General features: G+C 47.6%; 1 protein-coding gene and 1 pseudogene across 2 annotated transcripts in view; both read right to left on the reverse strand.

The window, feature by feature from the left end:
• Rtp3 (receptor transporter protein 3) overlaps positions 1 to 3,552 on the reverse strand; it is a 5,584-nt gene extending 2,032 nt beyond the window's left edge. The window contains exons 1-4 of one of the 2 annotated variants that reach the window (XM_021172481.2): positions 3,535 to 3,552; positions 3,118 to 3,253; positions 2,389 to 2,607; positions 60 to 495 (exon numbers count right to left, since the gene is read on the reverse strand). In XM_021172481.2, coding sequence (XP_021028140.1) covers positions 60 to 495; positions 2,389 to 2,555 — 603 coding nt within the window. In that variant the 5' untranslated portion in view covers positions 2,556 to 2,607; positions 3,118 to 3,253; positions 3,535 to 3,552. The other variant, XM_021172480.2, reaches the window with a different exon arrangement.
• Positions 3,553 to 13,224: 9,672 nt separating this feature from the next.
• Positions 13,225 to 14,657, reverse strand: LOC110302446 (annotated as a pseudogene).
• Positions 14,658 to 18,656: the final 3,999 nt, after the last annotated feature.

Genomic DNA, 18,656 nt, shown 5'->3' on the forward strand with positions numbered 1-18,656 from the left:
GGGTTCACTTTTGATACTTGGAGCATCTCCACTTTAGAGGAGGGCTGTGAGGAGGAAATGTTGCTACAGGTGGCAGTGACCTTGGGCTCCCTGGCAGACTTCGAGGAGGTAGGAGATAATGGGGGTGCTGGTGGTTTTGAGGCTTGGCCTAAGTCATTCTGAGCACAAAAGCCCAGGAGACAGGCCTCACAGTTGCCGCTGTCATGTGGTCCTTCAAGACTGGTGTCCCCTAGCAAAGGAATCTCACCCATTTGCTTAAACCCTTCTTTATAGCACTTCTTCAGAATTTGGAAGAGCAGGTTGTTCAAGATCCTAGAGATGTTGTCCCAAGTGAACTCTGGAGTTGCAAATGGAGGCTCGGGGCACCGATTACATCTCTGAGCAAAGGCCCTCATCTTCACCCGCCCCTTGACCTTCTTCTCACACCACCGCATGTGGAAGACTACCAGGACTCGGCCAGACGCCCAACTTCGAGAGCAGGAAGGACAGTGGAACCTGTCAAGGAGAGGGCCAGAGTTTCAGCTGAGCTGTGGGCAGGTGCCAGAGGGCGAAGGAGTTTCTCACGAACGGTGAGAGAAGCAAATGACCCCTCTTTCTCATCTCCACTGTATCACCAACATGCCCTGGGACCATCACCAGGTACTTACTGTGCAAACAGCACACAAACCATCGGACTCAGAAGGAACCTAGGGCATTTGCTAAGTCCAGTGTGTGCATTTCAGAGGCAAACTACACACTGGGAACGCATCATGCCCAGGACTTGGGGCTTAAGAGTTAGGACTGGGGCTCTGGTCACTGGGCCCCAAGCCACTGTTTCATCAGATACTGAGGTAAATGTATTCAAGGCTATACATGCAACAGCCCCCAATACTATATATTATATATAAATCTATATAGCCCCCCTGTGCTAAAATCAACAAGTGGATAGAAATGGGTGCAGGGTAACTGACAGAACAGACCAATAGAGAGTTGCAATCTCCTGCCTACAGAGACAGTTTGCCTGCTTTTGTTTGTCTTGGGGGTGTGTGTGGGGGGTGAGGTGTGAGGTATAGGGGTTGGGGCTGTGGGGGGTGGGGCTTCCATGATCTGTAGGATCCCCAGAGATCATGGCTTCCAGCTCTCTCTTCTTGTGTGGTCCCCCTCCCCCAACTCGTTCTTTTTCTTACATGCACTAGAGAATTTTACATCATTTCTGAATGCTTGCCTTCAACAAGGTGCAGGATGACACCCTGTCTCAGGAGAGCAGGTATTTTTTCTGATACCTGTTGGAAACAGTGAAGAAAGACTGGAAGAAGCCTGTGCTTGCTGGAACAATTGTGCAAAGCCAGAACACTGCAGTGTGGCGTAGACATTTATTGCTCATCAAATAATTCATGAACTCCCTCTCGATTCAGTGATGTTGGGGCCACAGGACCTGCTAGCCAATGAGACTTGAGTAGCAGTGAGATCTTCTCAAGGCTACGAGATTTCTCTTTCTCTGCTTAGGTGACCTTGGGAGCCATTGTTTAGCTAAATCCTGGGATTTTTTTGTTTTTCTTAGCAGTGGATCCTAACTTTGCTTGAGACAGGGGCATCTGCAGTCTGAGATGAGGAATTGGGGGAGGTTGGGCAGACTAGCTCCTAGGCTAGTTCTAGGCACAGAACCTAGGACCTCGCACATGTTAAGTAAAGGTACCACTGAGCCACAGTCCCAGGGCCCTTTTTTACTATGTTTTGATCCTAGGCTGCCATCTTAGGGCAAATGTGGCAAAAAACTGAGAGGAGATGCTGAGAAGCTAGCTCTGAGCCCCATGAAAGGCACTAATTGGGAGTTACCCTCACTCAGTTTTTCATACAGGCCTGAGCTGTCCCCAGCAGCCAACCACAGATGGGGCCTAGTCTCAGCACTCCAGTTCCGCTGTCCCAAGTGCCAGTCCTGAGTCCCAAGTTCTCAAATAAGCCAACTGAGGCTTTGTTCTGGAGTCTCCCAAGACATCTCTTGGCTGAGAACGGTCCAGTCCCCTCACAGATAGCAGCAGGCGTGACAGATCCCGAGACTCTACCCTCTATACTTTCCTACCTCTATCCCTGGGCCTTGGGGCACCCTCTTTCTCTCCTGGAAAAGAAAGTGTAAAACGTTGGCTGGCCTTTGAAAGTCCCCATGAGTAAATGAGCCCCCCATTCTTCCCTCCTTTTTCCACAGTGTCTCACATCCTAGCCTGGATTCTTAGAATCTATGCCTGTCACCGTTTTAAGGTCACAGTCATGGGGGAGGGGAAATCCCAGTCCCTAATGAAGCTGGAATTCCTTCCTGTGTCCTTCAGTGTGCAAGCATGGACAGCTGAGAAGAGGAACCAGTCAGAAAGAAGCAAGAATCTTCTGGCATGGGTACCATCGTACCTCCCTTACCTAGCAAAGGTCTTTTGCTGGTATTGCATCCATCTTGGCTTCAGAACATTGGGAAGAAGGTTCTTGTCTGGTATGAGGGTCCATTTGTGCCAGGGTTTCACCTCTTGCATCAGCTCCTGGAACACATGTTGCCATTGCCCTATGTCTCCTATGTCTTCTTCCATCATGGCTACAGTGCTGGGTCCAGGCTGGGGCAGGGTCTTCTAGGTCCAGAAAGACCTGTGGCAAGAGGGGAATTGTTCACTCAGACAGCAAGGCTTCAGGCTGGTAGTCCCTCTGAAGACCTGAATTGGGACTGTAGTTCAGATCCTTCTGTCCCAGGGACAAAGGTCAGTTGAGTCTGTTCCCAAGTTCAGAGGACAGCAGTGACAACCACAAGAAATCAAAAAACTCCAAGCTTTGGTTTTTAAGGTCTCAATACACTAGTGAGGGAGAAAGTGCTGGAGTCCAAAGCAGGGATGAGCGGCCTCTGGCAGAGTCTCTGAAAGGGCTGGAGGCTACTCTTGCCTTTTCTGGTTCTAACATTTGGAAATCTTCATCTTTTGTGCTGCTGAGCTCCTACTTGAGGCAAAAGAGGCCTCCCTGGGAGTCCCACACTCTGGGAAGTCCTCAGTCACACCTAGTATCTCAGGAGGATGGGGGGTGATCTGTAGACATCCAGCTGTTCCCGAGCCCACCAACCACAGCCTGAGCCCGGAGGTCTCTGGCCCAACCAAATTTTCCACTTACCAGAAATCGAAGCTGGTGCAGCCAGTGTTTGCCTGGGAGATTAGGTGATGTGTCCCTAGATGAGTGGAAGGCTGCTGGTCCAAGACCAACAGGGACCCATTGCCTTCCTCCACAAGAAGGTCGGCTCACTACCACCCTAAACCGAGGAAGGCAGAGAGGAGCACAGTTGGATCAGGCAGTACCCTATTTAAGGCAGACAAGATTGGGAGTGTCTACACCCCTAGACTCCATCCACAGATAGGGTGGGTCTTCCTATCAACTGATTGCCCTGGCTGCTTCCCAAACTGGACGCTCCGCAGCCTGGAAGAAAAGAAGGAAACAGGGGGGAGGGGCTTCCTGTGATGTTTGGAAACTGAATTTCTCCAGGCTTCTCCCGACCGCCTCCACCCTATGTCACAGCTTTATGGCCAGACTCACACCATGGTCTTTTCTCCCTGCTTTCATTTAGTTTCTCAATATTATTTGCTCAGTTACAAATTAACTACATCATTTGGGAAGGTAGTTCAGTTTCTATTTCTTGGCTCTCCCCCCTTTTCAGCTTTTCACTATGGGGTATCCTTCTCTCCCCCACCCACAACCCCCAGTTGCTTATTCGGGCTTTCGATAAATAGGAGTTCTCTATTTGTGGTCAACGGTGCTAGGCTCCTCACATGTTTGGGGTCTTTCCTAGAGGTCTCACTGTGTAAGACAGTCCCTAGGGCTGGTGCTGACATATTTTCGAGAGAAAGGAGGCTACTGTGTTTCTAATATGGAAAGTACAAATGTTAGGGGAGTTTGTTCCTAGTTGTGGTGCCGGCTGTGGACTCACTGTTGATAAGTCAACAACTGAACATAAACTGGGTCAGCTTTAAACAAAGGTTTAAAGCTAGGCTTGCATTAGCCTCTCCTGGGGAAAAGGGTGAATGCCTAGTCACAGGGATGTCACTGAGCTTGTACTGGCCAGGTGACTGAAGCACAAGCAGAGGACTGCTAGACCCTCATGTTGTCCCCTTAGGAGAAACGGCTCTGTGTCCAAGACAACAGTTAGGGGCTCCATGTGCAGCAGGAATTAACTATGCCTTCCTTTGCTCACCTCATGGTGGCTTGCCTCCTTTCCTGCATTATTCAGGAGAGCTAAGTTGGTAGTGGAACTAAATCTCTGCCTGTCTCCAATTTTTGTTTAGAATGTTACTAAAGCCTTAACTCAGTTAGCCAGCAATCCTATACCCTGTGGGTCCCTAAGACCAACATCCAAGGTTCTCTCTTATCAGCTCAGGCCTCTGAGCCCATGGTTAGGACTTGTGGACCTTTCCCAAGTGGGTTGAATTGTGACATCCCAACTTGTGAATGTGTGTGGAAAACTTGAGTGTTTTCAGATGTAATTAAGGACCCGAGAGAAGACCTTCTTTGCAAGATTTAGAGTTTCTGTGGCTACCAGGACATAGCATAGCAGCAAGAAGACAGGTGAAAGGCCAAACTGCATGTTACTCACAACCTGACCTGGAGAAGGATGCCAGGAGAGCCCACACAGCGTGCCCAGGGACATGGAACAGCAAAGTGTAGCTACAGAGCACAGCAGGAGCGTCTCTAGGCTTGCATTAGCCTCTCCTGGGAAAATGAGCGGATGCCTAGTCACTCCAGGTAGGGCAACAACCGCAGACCAAAGTAACTCTTTGCCCTGAGTCTAGCCTGAGTTTATGGGGATCGCTTATGGGAACATGGCTGAGGAATTGTTAACAGGAGCCTGGGAAACTCCACAATGGCTAAGTCACAACTTCTCCATCGCTATATAGATGGAGCCTCCTTTTGGTTAACTTTCCATCTCCTATATACTATGATACCCCCGAGGTTGTGTAAAACTGGGGAAGAACTAGGTACACTTGGGCGGGAACATAGAAAGGAGTGGCTGGACTCTCATTGCAGGGGCTGAGGACCCTTTCCTAGTATGGGCGTCAGGCACAGTTGCTCCCATGAATAGCGATGGACGTTAGCAATGGATGTTACCCTTGGAAACTGCTGTCTCTTCAGCATTAGACTTTTTAGCACTAGACTTCGCATGGATAAGCTCATTTAAATTTTTTTGAGGGTTTTGGAGCACTGGGGCTATATTTCACTTGCCTTTCATTGTCTTGTGTTGGGGCTTGAGGCTGTTAGGGGCAGATATACAGAAGTTCACGGTTCACGGTGTGATGGACAAGGAATGGTTAGCCTATAGACACAACCAGGGAAACTGACCAGGCCCTCAGCTAGGAACCGGAAGCTGGGAAGAGACACATTAAGCAAAGCTGTGTTACGTGATGCTGTTTGATGTATTTTAGGTCAAAGTCCAGCAGCAGGCATCTTTACCATGGTATGCAGAGGGAGGTATGACACAGAAGCACAGGAGAAAAACCATTCAGAGACAGAAGCAGTGACTAGGGTTAGATTGTCACAAGCAAAGGAACACCTGGGACCCGAAGAGCAGAATTTCTCCCCGGACCCTCTGAATGGGCAGGAAGGACTGCAGACTACTTACTTTTGAACGTCTTGCTTGCAGAACCGTGAGAATACATTTTTATTGTCTTACATCATCCAGTTTGTGGTCTAGTTGTAACAGGGGCAGTGGAATGGGCTCTTAGATCCTGTTCTTTAAGGGTACATTTGTATTTCATACTGTAAAGGAGTGTGCCCATATACATCGCTGATGGCTCAGCACAGACATTTGCCAATGATTTGTTTTGTTTTTTTAAAAAGATTTATTTATTATATGTAAGTATACTGTAGCTGTCTTCAGACACCCCAGAAGAGGGCATCAGATCTCATTACAGATGGTTGTGAGCCACCATGTGGTTGCTGGGATTTGAACTCAGGACCTTTGGAAGAGCAGTCAGTGCACTTAACCGCTGAACCAGTCTCCAGCCCGGTTTGTTTGTTCTAAGTTAGCCTTTGACTTAGCAATTCAAGAGTTATGCAAAGCTCAGTGACCTTGGGAAAATGCAAATCCTGCTGCACACAAAGAGAGACAGTAATAAGGGAGACCTGTGGGGACCACAAGTAGATAAGGAGGTCAGAGCTTCAGAGCTCAGAGCCAGTTAACCCTGTGACCAGAGGATAAAGACTATACTGTAGAACTGATTTTACTATTTCCTATAAAGTCTGTTGGCTGGAGATGTGGGGATGGCAGGTCCAGAGGATGCTGAGCCCTTCCTGTCTCAATGGCCAGTTCTCTGAATGAGTCAGAGCTTGAAGATTCCATTCCTGCCTCTGCCCACGGTGCTGATTGGCAGCATGGACTTTGTATTCTGGTTATATTTGTTATGACAGCCCCAGGAAAACACTGCAGAAACTCCCCTGCCCTTTCCCAGGTGTTCTGAGCTCTTCAATCTTCTGTGTGCTTCAACAAGGCCAGAGTAGGCTGCAGGTGGCCTCCTTGTTCCAGATTTGTTTACCGTTTGTAGACTGGATGATTTTAATAATTTATTAACTCATACTTTTCCTCAAATATATTCTCCTCCCCCTCCCCTCCCCCTCTTCTTCTTCTTCTTCTTCTTCTTCTTCTTCTTCTTCTTCTTCTTCTTCTTCTTCTTCTTCTTCTTCTTCTTCTCTCTCTCTCTGGAAAAAGAGAAAAGGAAAGAAAAAGACAGAACTGTTGTTAATATGCTCACTGATGGTCACTTACCATCTGCCTCAGATGAAATTCAGAGCCTGGGTCAGGGCGTATGTAGGCAACAATCCAGAACCAGGGTGAAACTGCAGAAGACCAGCCTGGTCTACAGAGTGAGTTCCAGGACAGCCAGTGCTACACAGAGAAACCCTGTCTCAAAAAACCAGGAAAAGAAAAGGAAAAAAGAAAAGAAAAGAAAAGAAAAAATGAAATGTTTCCAGGTTGTTTTTCATAACTCCTCTGTAAATGGTCAAAAATGTGTAAAAACATAATTAGAAACATGTTAAAAGTTCTTGATGTAATACAACCTTTCCCACCCCTGGGCAGGAAACATCGCATATCTTACAGTGAATTTTGGGAAAGTTGGCTCACAAAAGGGGTGCCTCTAGTGGGCAAGGGGTCTTGGGGTCAGTTTCATGGCTCTGTATGGGGGGGAATAGCCAGATAACAGTTGTATTTACATTTTACTCGAATTCATAGTTAGTATCATATTCTAAGAGTTGCTTATTTGAAATGAGAATCTAACTAGTTCAGATTTTTTTTTTTTTTAAAACTAAATGTGACTTTTCTGTAAGGCCTAGTGACCTAAGAGAAATGCCCTCTCCACAGTCAATAGGCTAGGAGGTGGGCTGAACTACAAATCCCATGAGAATGTGAGAGGTGGCCTGCCGGAAGTAGTGTTGGGAAACCGGAAGAGAGCGGGGCGGGGAAGAGAGGGCCAATTTAACCGTTGGTTTGTGTCCGCCTACAGGCAATTCCACTAGGCTCCACCCAACAGCTACCTAGCTTGCAGCGCCACCTGCCAAGTGCGAGCCAGGCCTATAAAAGGAGCTACCCTAGCCCCTCCCTTCCTGTTCTTCTCTGTCCTCTTCCCCACCCTCCATGTCTCTACTTCTTTCCAAGTCCCTGTCCCGCCTCCTTTCCCCTTCCTTTTATGCTAGGCCTGTGGCATGGCCTGATTCCTCTTGGGGATACTTTGGGAGGGACCTGTCAAGGTATTCCCTCCCAACGTAATAGTTTGCAAATACCGCCCTTGTTCTTCCGGTGTGTGTGTGTATACAAGAAAGTAGAGGCCAGAAGTCAACATAAGCCCCAGAAATCACGGTTTCTTCCTCCTCAGTGCTAAGATATAAGTGCATTGCCATACCTGGCCTTTTTTTTTTTTTTTTTTTTTTTTTTTTCTTTTTTCTTTTTCTCCTTTTCTTTTTTTCTTTTTTTTTTTTTTGGCAAGGTAGGCACTTTACTGACTGAGCTAACTCCCCAGGCCTATTTTTGTTATTCTATAAAGACCTAGGGCCCTTAGATGTCGCTTGAAAAATCAATGACCGACTTCAGGTATCTAGAGTTATCATCTAATAACACAGTAATTTATGACTATCATCAAGTCTTTGTCCTCATGATGGGGGTGCGTCAGCTTGCCTGTAAAGCCGCCGGTCCCAAGGGTGGACGAACCGGGAAAGAGTTTAGACCACCAGCAAGTATAGAGGCAGACTGGTTTGGACATTCTGATGGTGGCCTGGAGTTGCTCAAAAGAGGGAACCTCCATCCAGAAAATGCCTCCATAAGATCCAGCTGTAGGGCTTTTTCTTAATTAGCGATTGATGGGGAAGGTCCCAGCCCATTGTGGGCGGGGCAGGGCCATTCCTGGACTGATGGTCCTGGGTTCTTTAAGAAAGAGGCTGAACAAGCCATGAGGAGCAAGCCAGTGAGCAGTATCCCACCATGGCCTCTGCATTAGCTCCTGCCTCATGGTTCCTGTCCCGTTTTGAGTTCCTGTCCTAATTTCCTTCAATACTGTACAGCGATGTGGAAGTGTGAGCAAAACAAACCCTTTCCTTTCCAACTTTTTTGGTTGTGGTGTCTCATCGCAGCAGTAGAAGCCCTAAGGAAGACCCTATTAGATTATAATCTAAAGTATAAAATAAATACACTAACCCATACAGATACAAAAGAAACAATAAGTGAGTAGAGGGTGAAGCTGCTCAGACACTAAGACTTGGGTTCAGCTCCCAGAGTTTTTGTAAAATTGGGGCTGGAGAGAGATTAAGAGGCTACTCTTCCAGGGGAACCCAGGTTCAATTCCCAACAGCTCTGTGGCAGCTCACAGCTGACTGTAACCCTCATCCCAGGAGATCTGATACCCTCTTCTGGCTTCCCTGGCACTAGGCACATGTGTGGTACACAGACATACATGCAGGTAACACACTGACACACATAAGAAGTCAATTAAAACAAAACAAACAAACAAACAAAAAGAGTGCAGTAGGGCCTGTCTGTAACACCAGGGCTGGAGAAACCCAGACAGGCAGATTCCTCAAGCTCATTAGCTGGTCAGTTTAATCTGGATGAGCTCCAGGCTCAGAAAGGGACTCTGTTTAAAGAGAGAGAGAGAGAGAGAGAGAGAGAGAGAGAGAGAGAGAGAGAGAGAAATGAGATGAGATTAAGGTAGATGGTGGAAGCCAACTTCTATGCACACATATTGCACATGTACCTGCACACACTTACACACCCATTAACCAGTATCACACACACACACACACACACACACACACACACACACACACACACACAAAGAAACAAACAGCATTTCAAATATCATATCTGATATCCCTTCTAGGAGGTGAAGCTAGGTTTAGCCCCCACCTCTTTCTTTCTGTGTGGGATAGACTCACTTCACAGTGAGCTCCAGGACAGCCAAGGCTGTATAGAGAGACCCCTGTCTCAAAATAAGCAAGCAAGCAAATAAACAGACAAAAGAATTAAAAATGGAAAACAGTAACTTCATAGTGAAACAAACAAGCAAACAAATCAAACAAGCCACCCAGTGACAAAGGTTACACCTCTTATATAGGAGGCACACACTCTCTGATGGGACGTGAAATAGACGGGACTTCACTACCACTGAGACATCTCTCCAGTCCACAGCTGGTTCAGTTTTAATCAGTAGGCCTTGCTAATAGGATGGTAACTCTAAGGGCTCCTGGATGAGGGGGATGTATGGGGGAAGCTCCTATCTCACTTTGCAATGTTCCTGTAAAACTGTGCCAAAACAAAAATATTTCTTTTAAGCATGAGGGTTTGTGGTTGGGCACGATGGCACACACCTTTAATTCCAGCCCTCAAGAGGCAGGGGCCAGGAGATCTTTGTGAATTTGAGGCCAGCTAGAGCTATATGGTAAGACTTCGACTCAATAAGCAAGCAAGCTAGCAAACAAAACAAAAACAAACACAGAAGCCAAACTGGGTGTTTGGGGACTGAGAAATTGGCTTTCCTGAACATTAGTTTCTGTGAATTGAGAGAAATAGTCTCTGTTGGGTCTGACCAGGCCATAAAGAAGTCAACAGATACACAGCCAGACTTGTGGCCATTGGTGAGAACAGAGAACACGGAAGTTACAGGCTCATACCTCTAGAGGGCGCTTTGGTCCTATCTATCTGGCTGAGCTGGGTTCCCTGTACCCCTGGCGGACTTTGAAGGAATTGTGGCTATTGGCCTAGAAGTTACCCACATAAGTCTTCTCAGACCCTTTCAGCTCAAATACTTGTGACTCTAGGTCTGGGGTAGGGTGAGCTCACTGTGGGAAGCCAAATTCTGACAATCCTTTCCTTCCAGAGCTGGTTCAAAGTTTCTGGTTTCTTCTCTCAGGATGGCCGTAGGCCTTAGAAGAGTCTGAGGCAAGTTCTCGGAACCATTGGCTTTTGTAGGTTCTCTGTGTTCTTTCCAGGGGAGGTGCACGGCGATTAGGTGACTTTCTGACATCGTCCTAGCTGCAGTTCATTCTGTGACCCCGGTTCTCTTTCTGGGAGAAATGAGCGTGTAGTGTAGGCCTCCTCACACAATGGCCATAGCCCAGCCCTGACGCACCCCAGCAGCCAGGCCAGGCCTCAGTGGTGGGTCAGGCTAGGCCTCGGTTTCTATAACTGGCAGATGGGAGCTATACAGTCAGTGCAGCACCAACTATCAGCGCTCCCCTAGTGAAGCCTGAACCCCAAGCTTTAAAACACGGCATTCTGGGTGTGAGGAAGGAAGGACGGACGTGTGGGTAGCAGCAGAGCCAGCCAATGTGAGCAGGCTCTGTGAAGAGAAGGGGAGGAAGGGGAGGCTTCTAGGGCTGCTGCTGTGTGGAAGGCTGACATTTTCCCTGGGGGCCACTCCAGACCCTCTGCCTGCCAGTTCCTCCCGAGCCTTGACGTGACTTCAGTGGCCCTGTGGCCGGCATTAAGGGAGCACATATCCTCCTTGATGCTATCAGGAGGCTTTAAAAACTGCTACACAGGCCTTGCTCTCTGTCACTGGTGTGTTGGGAACCTTCCCCCTGCTCCTTCCCCTTGATTACTGGGAACTCCTTAAGCAGCCACACACCTCACAGTTGGCTTGAGCCACAAGCATACTGAATTTGAGGAGGGCAAGGCTTAGAGTCCAGTCAACAGTTGTGTGTGTGTGTGTGTGTGTGTGTGTGGTGTGGTATATGTGTGTGTGGTGTGGTGTATGTGTGGTGTGGTGTGTGTGTATGAGAGAGAGAATGTGTCTGGGATTTGTGTGTGCATGCACACGTATGTGCGAGCGTGTGTGCATGTGAGTGTGGGTACTTGGAGGTAGTTAGAAATCTATCCTGAGGGCTGTTCCTCAGGAGCCAGCCCCTGTGGTTTTTGCATGCTTCATGTCTGGCTTGTAAAGCGTGTTCTAAGGGACTCACAGGGTTCTTGTGCTTCTATGGCACCAGTTACTGACTGAGACATGTCACCAGCCCGCAACCAGGAGATCCTACTTCTAACTGCATGCCTCAGAGCCTTCTAGCCAGGCTGTCCCCCGAGCTTTGACTACTACCTTTCCTGACTCTCAGAACTCTAGCTTGGACTCTGTACTGTGGTCCAATTCTTCCAGACCTCAATCAACTTCCTTCCGGGAAGGAGGAAGGCTCCCTCTCCTGTCACCATGCAGGAACTGGCTGCTGGCTCTAGAGACCCAAAAAGAGATTGCCAAGGAGGGGATCACTCTGGGGCCGGGCTTCTGAGTCCTGTGACCAGCTGTCAGCCCCTGAGGGAAAGACCCAGGGCAGAGGATGGCTGAGAGGTCTGAGAAGAGACTGAGTGAGTGGCCTCAGCTCTCAGCAGGCACCAGGAATGTTTTGGCTCATTCTCTTCATTTCTGTGTTCCTCTGCTGGGGGCCTTCAGTGTTCTTGTTTCTTCAAGCACAGCTAATTTTGACCACTGACTGGCAGTCTGGGGCCCCCAGATCATAAGAGCTGAGAGGCTGGTGGAACATTCTGGGCTCTTTCTGGCACCGCCTACCTGGCAGAGGCATACCGGTCTTCAGGGTGGGGTGTGGAGAGAGGAGAGGTTGGGTTGGGTGGCTTTTTTCTTTGCTTGATTCAGCCTTGGTCTCAAGAATTGTGAGGTTTGGGGGATAGTCACAGGACTTCCTCTTTAGGAGGCTGAGAGAGAATGGGTCTTTTGCCCTCTGAGTATTCGGATTGGCATTCCTCATAGGCAAGGCTCAGAAGATGTTTCCCAAACAGCCTGCTTCCTTTTTTGCTTCCTCCTCTCTTTGGATTCCAGCTCAGATTCCTAGCCTGTGGTGACTGGGTGGGCCACAGACATTGAATACCAAGCCCTTGGAACCCTTCTGCCATTCTGTTACCTGGCGTTCCTTCCCTCTTTAGCCACGGAAGCTTGGCATTGGAGCGAGACACTCCCACTTCAGGGAAAGACTTATGAGTTCAGGAGGACAAGAGGAGGTCGCTTCATAATGTTGAAGTCTTTCCTCTGTTGGCTTTTATAAACACACTTTTATATCTACGTGTAATATACATCTGAAACCACACACAGTTAAAGTTTCTGCAGATAGGCAAATTCCCGCAAAATGAACAATAACCATGTAATAACACCCCAAGTCAAGAAAAACAGATGTGAACAAAGCAAAACAATGTTATTACCCTCCCCCTCGACTCCGCCCACCCCTGTCAATCATCTCCCGGCTCCTCCTTTCCAGAGAGGTGGAGATAAAAGAGCTGGCGTCTGCCAAGCCTTGCGCCCCTTGACCTTCCCGTACTTGCATTCCTGTGGCTCTCGAGGCTGCCCGAGTCTATTGTAGGGCGGGAAAATAACAGTGCGAAGTTGTTTATCTGTTCCCAGGTCAGTGGCTACCTGTGTTGATGGTTGGCAGTCAGGCAACTCGGGGAGTTTTCACACCACAGGAATTGGCAAATGCTACAAGTTGACTGGTTTTAATTTTTTTTTTCATTGACTGTCTAGTGCTAGACTTCAGAAAGCAATGGAGCAAATACCCATAACGGAGATTATATTTATGAGTGTGTTTTTTCTTTAGCTGTGGCATTGTGAAATGAAGAAAGGGTTCTGTGTGGCTCAGGAAATCTTCCGTGTCTGTTGAGTGATGTTCTGAGGTACCTGGTCTTGCTTCTCTTCCCTTTTTTTTTTTTTTTTTTTTTTTTTTGGCAGTTCAACTTTATTTGATGTGAGCAGGTTAGTTCTCATCCACATTGACCGTCTGTAGATTTTTAAATGTGGTAACAGGCACGTAAGTTACCAGCATGTAGAGCTTGTTTGGGGAATCCTCATCCTCGTGACGTTTTCTGGGCAAGCGTACTCGGATGCGATATGGAACGTTCCTTATTCCCTTGGCCCAGACGGCTTTATTGAGCCTGGTGGCAATGCGCACATCTGGTGTCCCCATTTCCTTCATGGCAAACTTCTGAATTTCTCTGAGTGCCGGAGGAGCACGCTTCCTGAAGCCCACTCCATGGATACGCTTGTGAATGTTGATGGTGTATTCTTGGGTCACCACCACGTTGATGGCAGAACGGCCCTTCTTTTCGGGAGCCATTCTGCCGGGCCCAAGTAGGAAAGGCTGCTTCTCTTCTCTTACTCTTTAACATAAATATGAATTTTTAGCTGAGTAGTGGTGGCACATGCCTTTAACCCCCAGCACTCCGGTGCCAGCGGCCAGCCCGCTCTACAGAGAAAGCCTGCCTCTAAAACACAAACAAACAAAAACAAGAAACAAGAAGCAAAACAAACAAACAAACAAACAAAGCAAAGCAAAGCAAAAAGAATTTTAAAATACATTTAAATCAATACTTTGGTTGGATTTTTATTTTATTTCATCTGTTTGTTTGTTTGATTGGTTGTTTGTTTTTTGTTTGTTTGTTTCTCAGTGGATCTGAACCCTGGCTGTCCTGGAACTCTCTCTGTAGACCAAGCTGGTTTGGAACTCACATTGTTCTGCCTGCCTCTACCTCCCAAATGCTGGGATTAAAACTGTTTGCCAAAGTGTCTAGCTCTTGTTTCTTGAGACAGGAGCTCACTATGTAGCCCAGGCTAGCCTAGAATTCATAAGTCCCGTCTCAACTGCATAACAAGCAAATACCATCACAGATATCTAAAACAATCCTAGTAAAATAGTCACACCAAATCAAATTATGGGTGGCTTATTAAGATCCTACCAGTCCATCGCTGATCGCAGCATACCTGCCCCTCCCCCTCTCCCTGCTTCTTTTTGAGGTTTCCAGGCAAACAGGCTGTCTCTAGTTCATTAATAGAATGGGGCAGATTTCACTAGTTCAGGCGGCAGGTGGCTTTTCTACTGCCATAGCTTTCCTTTCTGCTTCAGGTTTCTTGGTTTCTGCAGCTTTTCCCCCTAAAGGTTTCTTCCCTTGACACCTAATTCTCCACAGGCTTCTTGCTTGTAGCTCCCTTGTGTGCAACCCCCGCATCTGATTTGGTTGGCTGCCTTCATGTTCCTCACCCAGGGTTTGTGGCTTCCAGCTTGGTGTAGCCTGGTGTCCCTTGAGTAGGCTTTGCCTGTAGACTGAGCTTCAACAGGGTTCCCAGGTAGCTCAGCAGGTTCTTATTCACAGTGACTGCTTGGGGGCCTCTTTGTGGCTCTGGGATTTCCATGGTTCTGTGGTTCTGCTAAGGCCTCATTCATCATCTTGTGCATGGGAGGGTTAGAGTTACTCTTGAGGGAAGCAGACTTGGGTCATACACCCCAGGAGTGAGTTTCAAATGCTGGGCTTGCTTACACAAAGCGGAGAATTACCAGGGAGTGCCTTGGTGGTGCCACTGTCTTTGTTACAGATGGCGCAGGGCCCGGACAGGATGGCAGGTTCTCATGTTGTCCTCGACAGCTCTCATTCAGCGAGAGGCAGAGCCTTCTCGATGTCATCTTAAGCAGCAGCACGATGCCTTTGGTCTTCTGTGACCTTCACCTTCAACCACCAGCGGCAGTTCGGAAAGTTCCTCAGTACGATGACCTTTAGATACGAGCAGAGCGGATGAGGCAGGGACGGCCACAGCAGGTTTACCTTCACTTTGGGCTGTCTAGGTCTGCAGGCTTTTCTTAGCAGAAATAAGCAGCCACCAAAGGCACCCTGGCCAGAATAGTGGGTCATGCCGCCTCTCAGGCTTTGGGAATTTAAGCCACAGATCTGTCAGCATCTCAAGATCCAGAACTGGTCAGATAATCTACTAATCCTCTGATGACATAGGGCTGTAGGCTTTATTATTGTTTGGGTTTGAGCTAGGTTTCAAACAGCTTGGGTAGCCTCAAACTCACTGCATAACTAAGGATAACCTTGAACTTATGATCCTCCTGCCTCTACCTCCTGAGTGCTAAGATTCCAGGCATGTGCACACACCCAGTTTGTGTGGTACTGGGGATCAAAGCCAGAGCCTTGGACATGCTAGGCAAGAACTGTACCCGTGAGGCTACATCTGTAGCCCCAGTGGTGAGTTTTATCTTATTTCTGATGCCTGCTCATGTGTGTATATGTGCACCAGCGTGCCTTGTGTGTGTGAGAACCAGAAGTCAACCTTGGATGTTGTTCCTCAGGAGCTGTCCACCGTGCCCGTCCCCCACCCCAGAACCTGCAGCTTGCTTGATTAGGCTAGCAAGTCCTAGGGATCTGTCTGTCCCAAGTCCTAGGGATCTGTCTGTCCTGGTCTCTTTAGAGCTGAGAGTACAAACATGTTCCATATGCTTAGCTTTTTATCAAAGCAACTGAGCTATCTATCCAGTGTGCCATCGGTGAAGTTTTAAAACTCTTCAGTTGTACTTAGTATCCTGACTCACACACAGTCAGCAGTTGGGCAACAGGGTGGCAGTTAATTAACAAAACATTCCATAAGCGGGCTAGAGAGATGGCTCAGTGGTTAACAGCACTGACTGCTCTTCTGGAGGTCCTGAGTTCAAATCACAGCAACCACATGGTGGCTCACAACCATCTGTAATGAGATCTGACGCCCTCTTCTGGTGTGTCTGAAGACAGCTACAGTGTACTTACATAGAATAAATAAATAAAGCTTTTTAAAAACCACAACATTCCATAAGCATGCTCCTTGCAGAGATGTAGCCCTAGCATGTTAGCAGGTTGCAGGAAGAGAGGGTCATGAAGTGCCCTTTATCCATTTCCAGGATGGTGCTGAACTAAGATGGCCCTGAAGGTTGGTGTGGAGGAAAATGAGCATCAGGTACTGCAGAAGGGACAGCTGTGAGCATTGTCAGGGTAGGTACGGCTGCACAGTGAGGCCTGTCAACAAAAGATGGGCCATTGGCAAATGAGTCCCATTGCTCAGACCATCAGCGTACCACCCCAGCCTGTAACTAGACCCTAAGAATTAGTAAGCCTGGCGGAACTAGAAAAGCTTGGGCTATGTGCCAGGAGACTTATTTCTCAGTTCTGATGATGTGGGCTCACAGATCATCTGCACACACGTACATCCTTTTTACTAGAGTTGTTTGTGTCAGAGCCCGGGCTCCATCAGCCCTAAGAATCAAATCTGTATCACTCTTCCTCAATAGGCCAATGAGATTGACACATAATGCTGAAAAGCAGAAAATGGAAATTTGTTTAGTGTGACCACATCAGAACAAAGGAGCAGAGACGGCCAGTGACTCACCGCTGTAGTTTCATTTTTGTTCCTGTGACAAAATATTCCCGTGAAAAGCAGTTTAAGGGTTTGCATCAGTTTACAATTTCAGGCCATAGTCCTCTGTTGTGGGGAAATTGAGAGTCCATAGTCAAAGTAGAAAGAAACGGAAACATGCATGTTCATTTGCTGGCTTGTGCTCAGCTCAGTGTATGTACTCTTCTACTGTTTGGGACTCCCTACCTAGAGAATGATGTCTCCCATAGTGGACTGGGAACTCTTATATACATTATCTTAATTAAGACAAGGCCCATCCACAGACATGCCTACAAGCCAATCCAATATATGGATCCTAGACTGTCCCTCATCCAGACTCTTCCCAGGTGATTTTATGTTATGTCAAGTTGAGAGTAAAATCTAAATCACATTTTTCCAATCCATCTTCAGGGTCCTGATCCAGATAGAAAGCAAGAAACATGCATTGCTAAGCAGTCCTGGCCAAGGTGTGTGGTCTTGCCCACCAATATTGTCTCAGTTCTGATCTCTCACACAAGATGGTCAGAAAAGCTGTCAAAATTATATAAAAATCTCCTGTTGAGAGACAAGTGTCTCTCTGGATGGCACCAGGTATCAGCCTATCTTCTTCCAGTATGGGATCCTTGGGGCCATTCTTTTTTTTTTTTTTTGGTTTTTCAAGACAGGGTTTCTCTGTGTAGCCCTGGCTGTCCTGGAACTCACTCTGTAGACCAGGCTGGCCTCAAACTCAGAAATCCACCTGCCTCTGCCTCCCAAGTGCTGGGATTAAAGGCGTGCACCACCACTGCCTGGCTCCTTGGGGCCATTCTACATTCTGGGGGTTCACTGTTCCCGTGGTCTGACAGCCAAAGGGAAAAGTACAAAAGCCTCATTTAAAAAAATATCTTTATTCTTGCCAAGATATAAACATTCTGACTTCGGTTTCAATTTTTTTCTATAAATTACAACACTGCCTTAAGCAAGTTGGGGAGACAGACTTGAACTATTTCTCTCTCTCTCTCTCTCTCTCTCTCTCTCTCTCTCTCTCTCTCTCTCTCTCTCCTCATTTCTCACCATGGACAAATCAATTTCCTTACCCATGTCTGCCTCTGGGCGTTTGGTAGAGTGGCGGTCAAAGTTCAGTGTAATGTTTCATTGTTCACACCTATTCTCTTGTTCACTGTAGAGACCTGTAGACAGTGCAGGGTGACCTGCAGGACAGCGATGGAAAGCCTCCTAAAACCCGTGCACAAATCCTTTTAATGTTTATAAATGTGTCCATTGTCCCACACTCTCCGTGTCCTCCCATGTAAATAACCACTCATAAGCTTGGGTTGTGAAATTCCCAGAGGCAAGCTCATTACCAGATGTGGTCCACAGAGAGAAGAGCCTCAGCCTGGCTCTGAGTCCACATGCAAGGAAGGGGGACCATGCACAGAAGAGGAGGTGAGTTACTGTAGGTGGGGCTTAAGACTTAACTGGGAAGTTGGTCACACATGCTATTCCCACAGGCATGGTGGGTGCTGTCAGAAAGGTAAGCGTTGATGTGAGAACCATCCACAGACATGATACAGACTGTCTGTGGCCACCCATCCTACACACTCACACCTGCATGTGTATGTCCAGTACATGTAGAGGCCAAAAGTCTACCTCAAGTGTCTCTCCTCAGGTTCTGTTCACCTTGCTCTTTGAGGCAGGGTCTTTCATTGAAACCCAGGGTTAGTTCAGTCCTCCATTAAGTCCTGAGGATCCTTTTGTCTCTGCCTCTCCAGGACTGGGATTACAGTGTGGCTAGTGCTAAGAATCAAACTAGGGTCCCATGCTCACATGGCAAGCACTTTTCTGCCTGAGCTTTCTTCTGAGACCCTTTTCTCATTGGCTTCTGAAGTGTCAAGGTCTGATAAGCCTGTGTCTGGAATGGGACTTCTGGTAGACCTCTTCTTCAATCTGGGACTTCTGGTAGACCTCTTCTTCAATCTGGGACTTCTGGTAGACCTCTTCTTCAATCTGGGA

This window comes from Mus caroli, chromosome 9, assembly GCF_900094665.2.
Source record: "Mus caroli chromosome 9, CAROLI_EIJ_v1.1, whole genome shotgun sequence".
NCBI classification, from domain to species: Eukaryota; Metazoa; Chordata; class Mammalia; order Rodentia; family Muridae; genus Mus; species Mus caroli.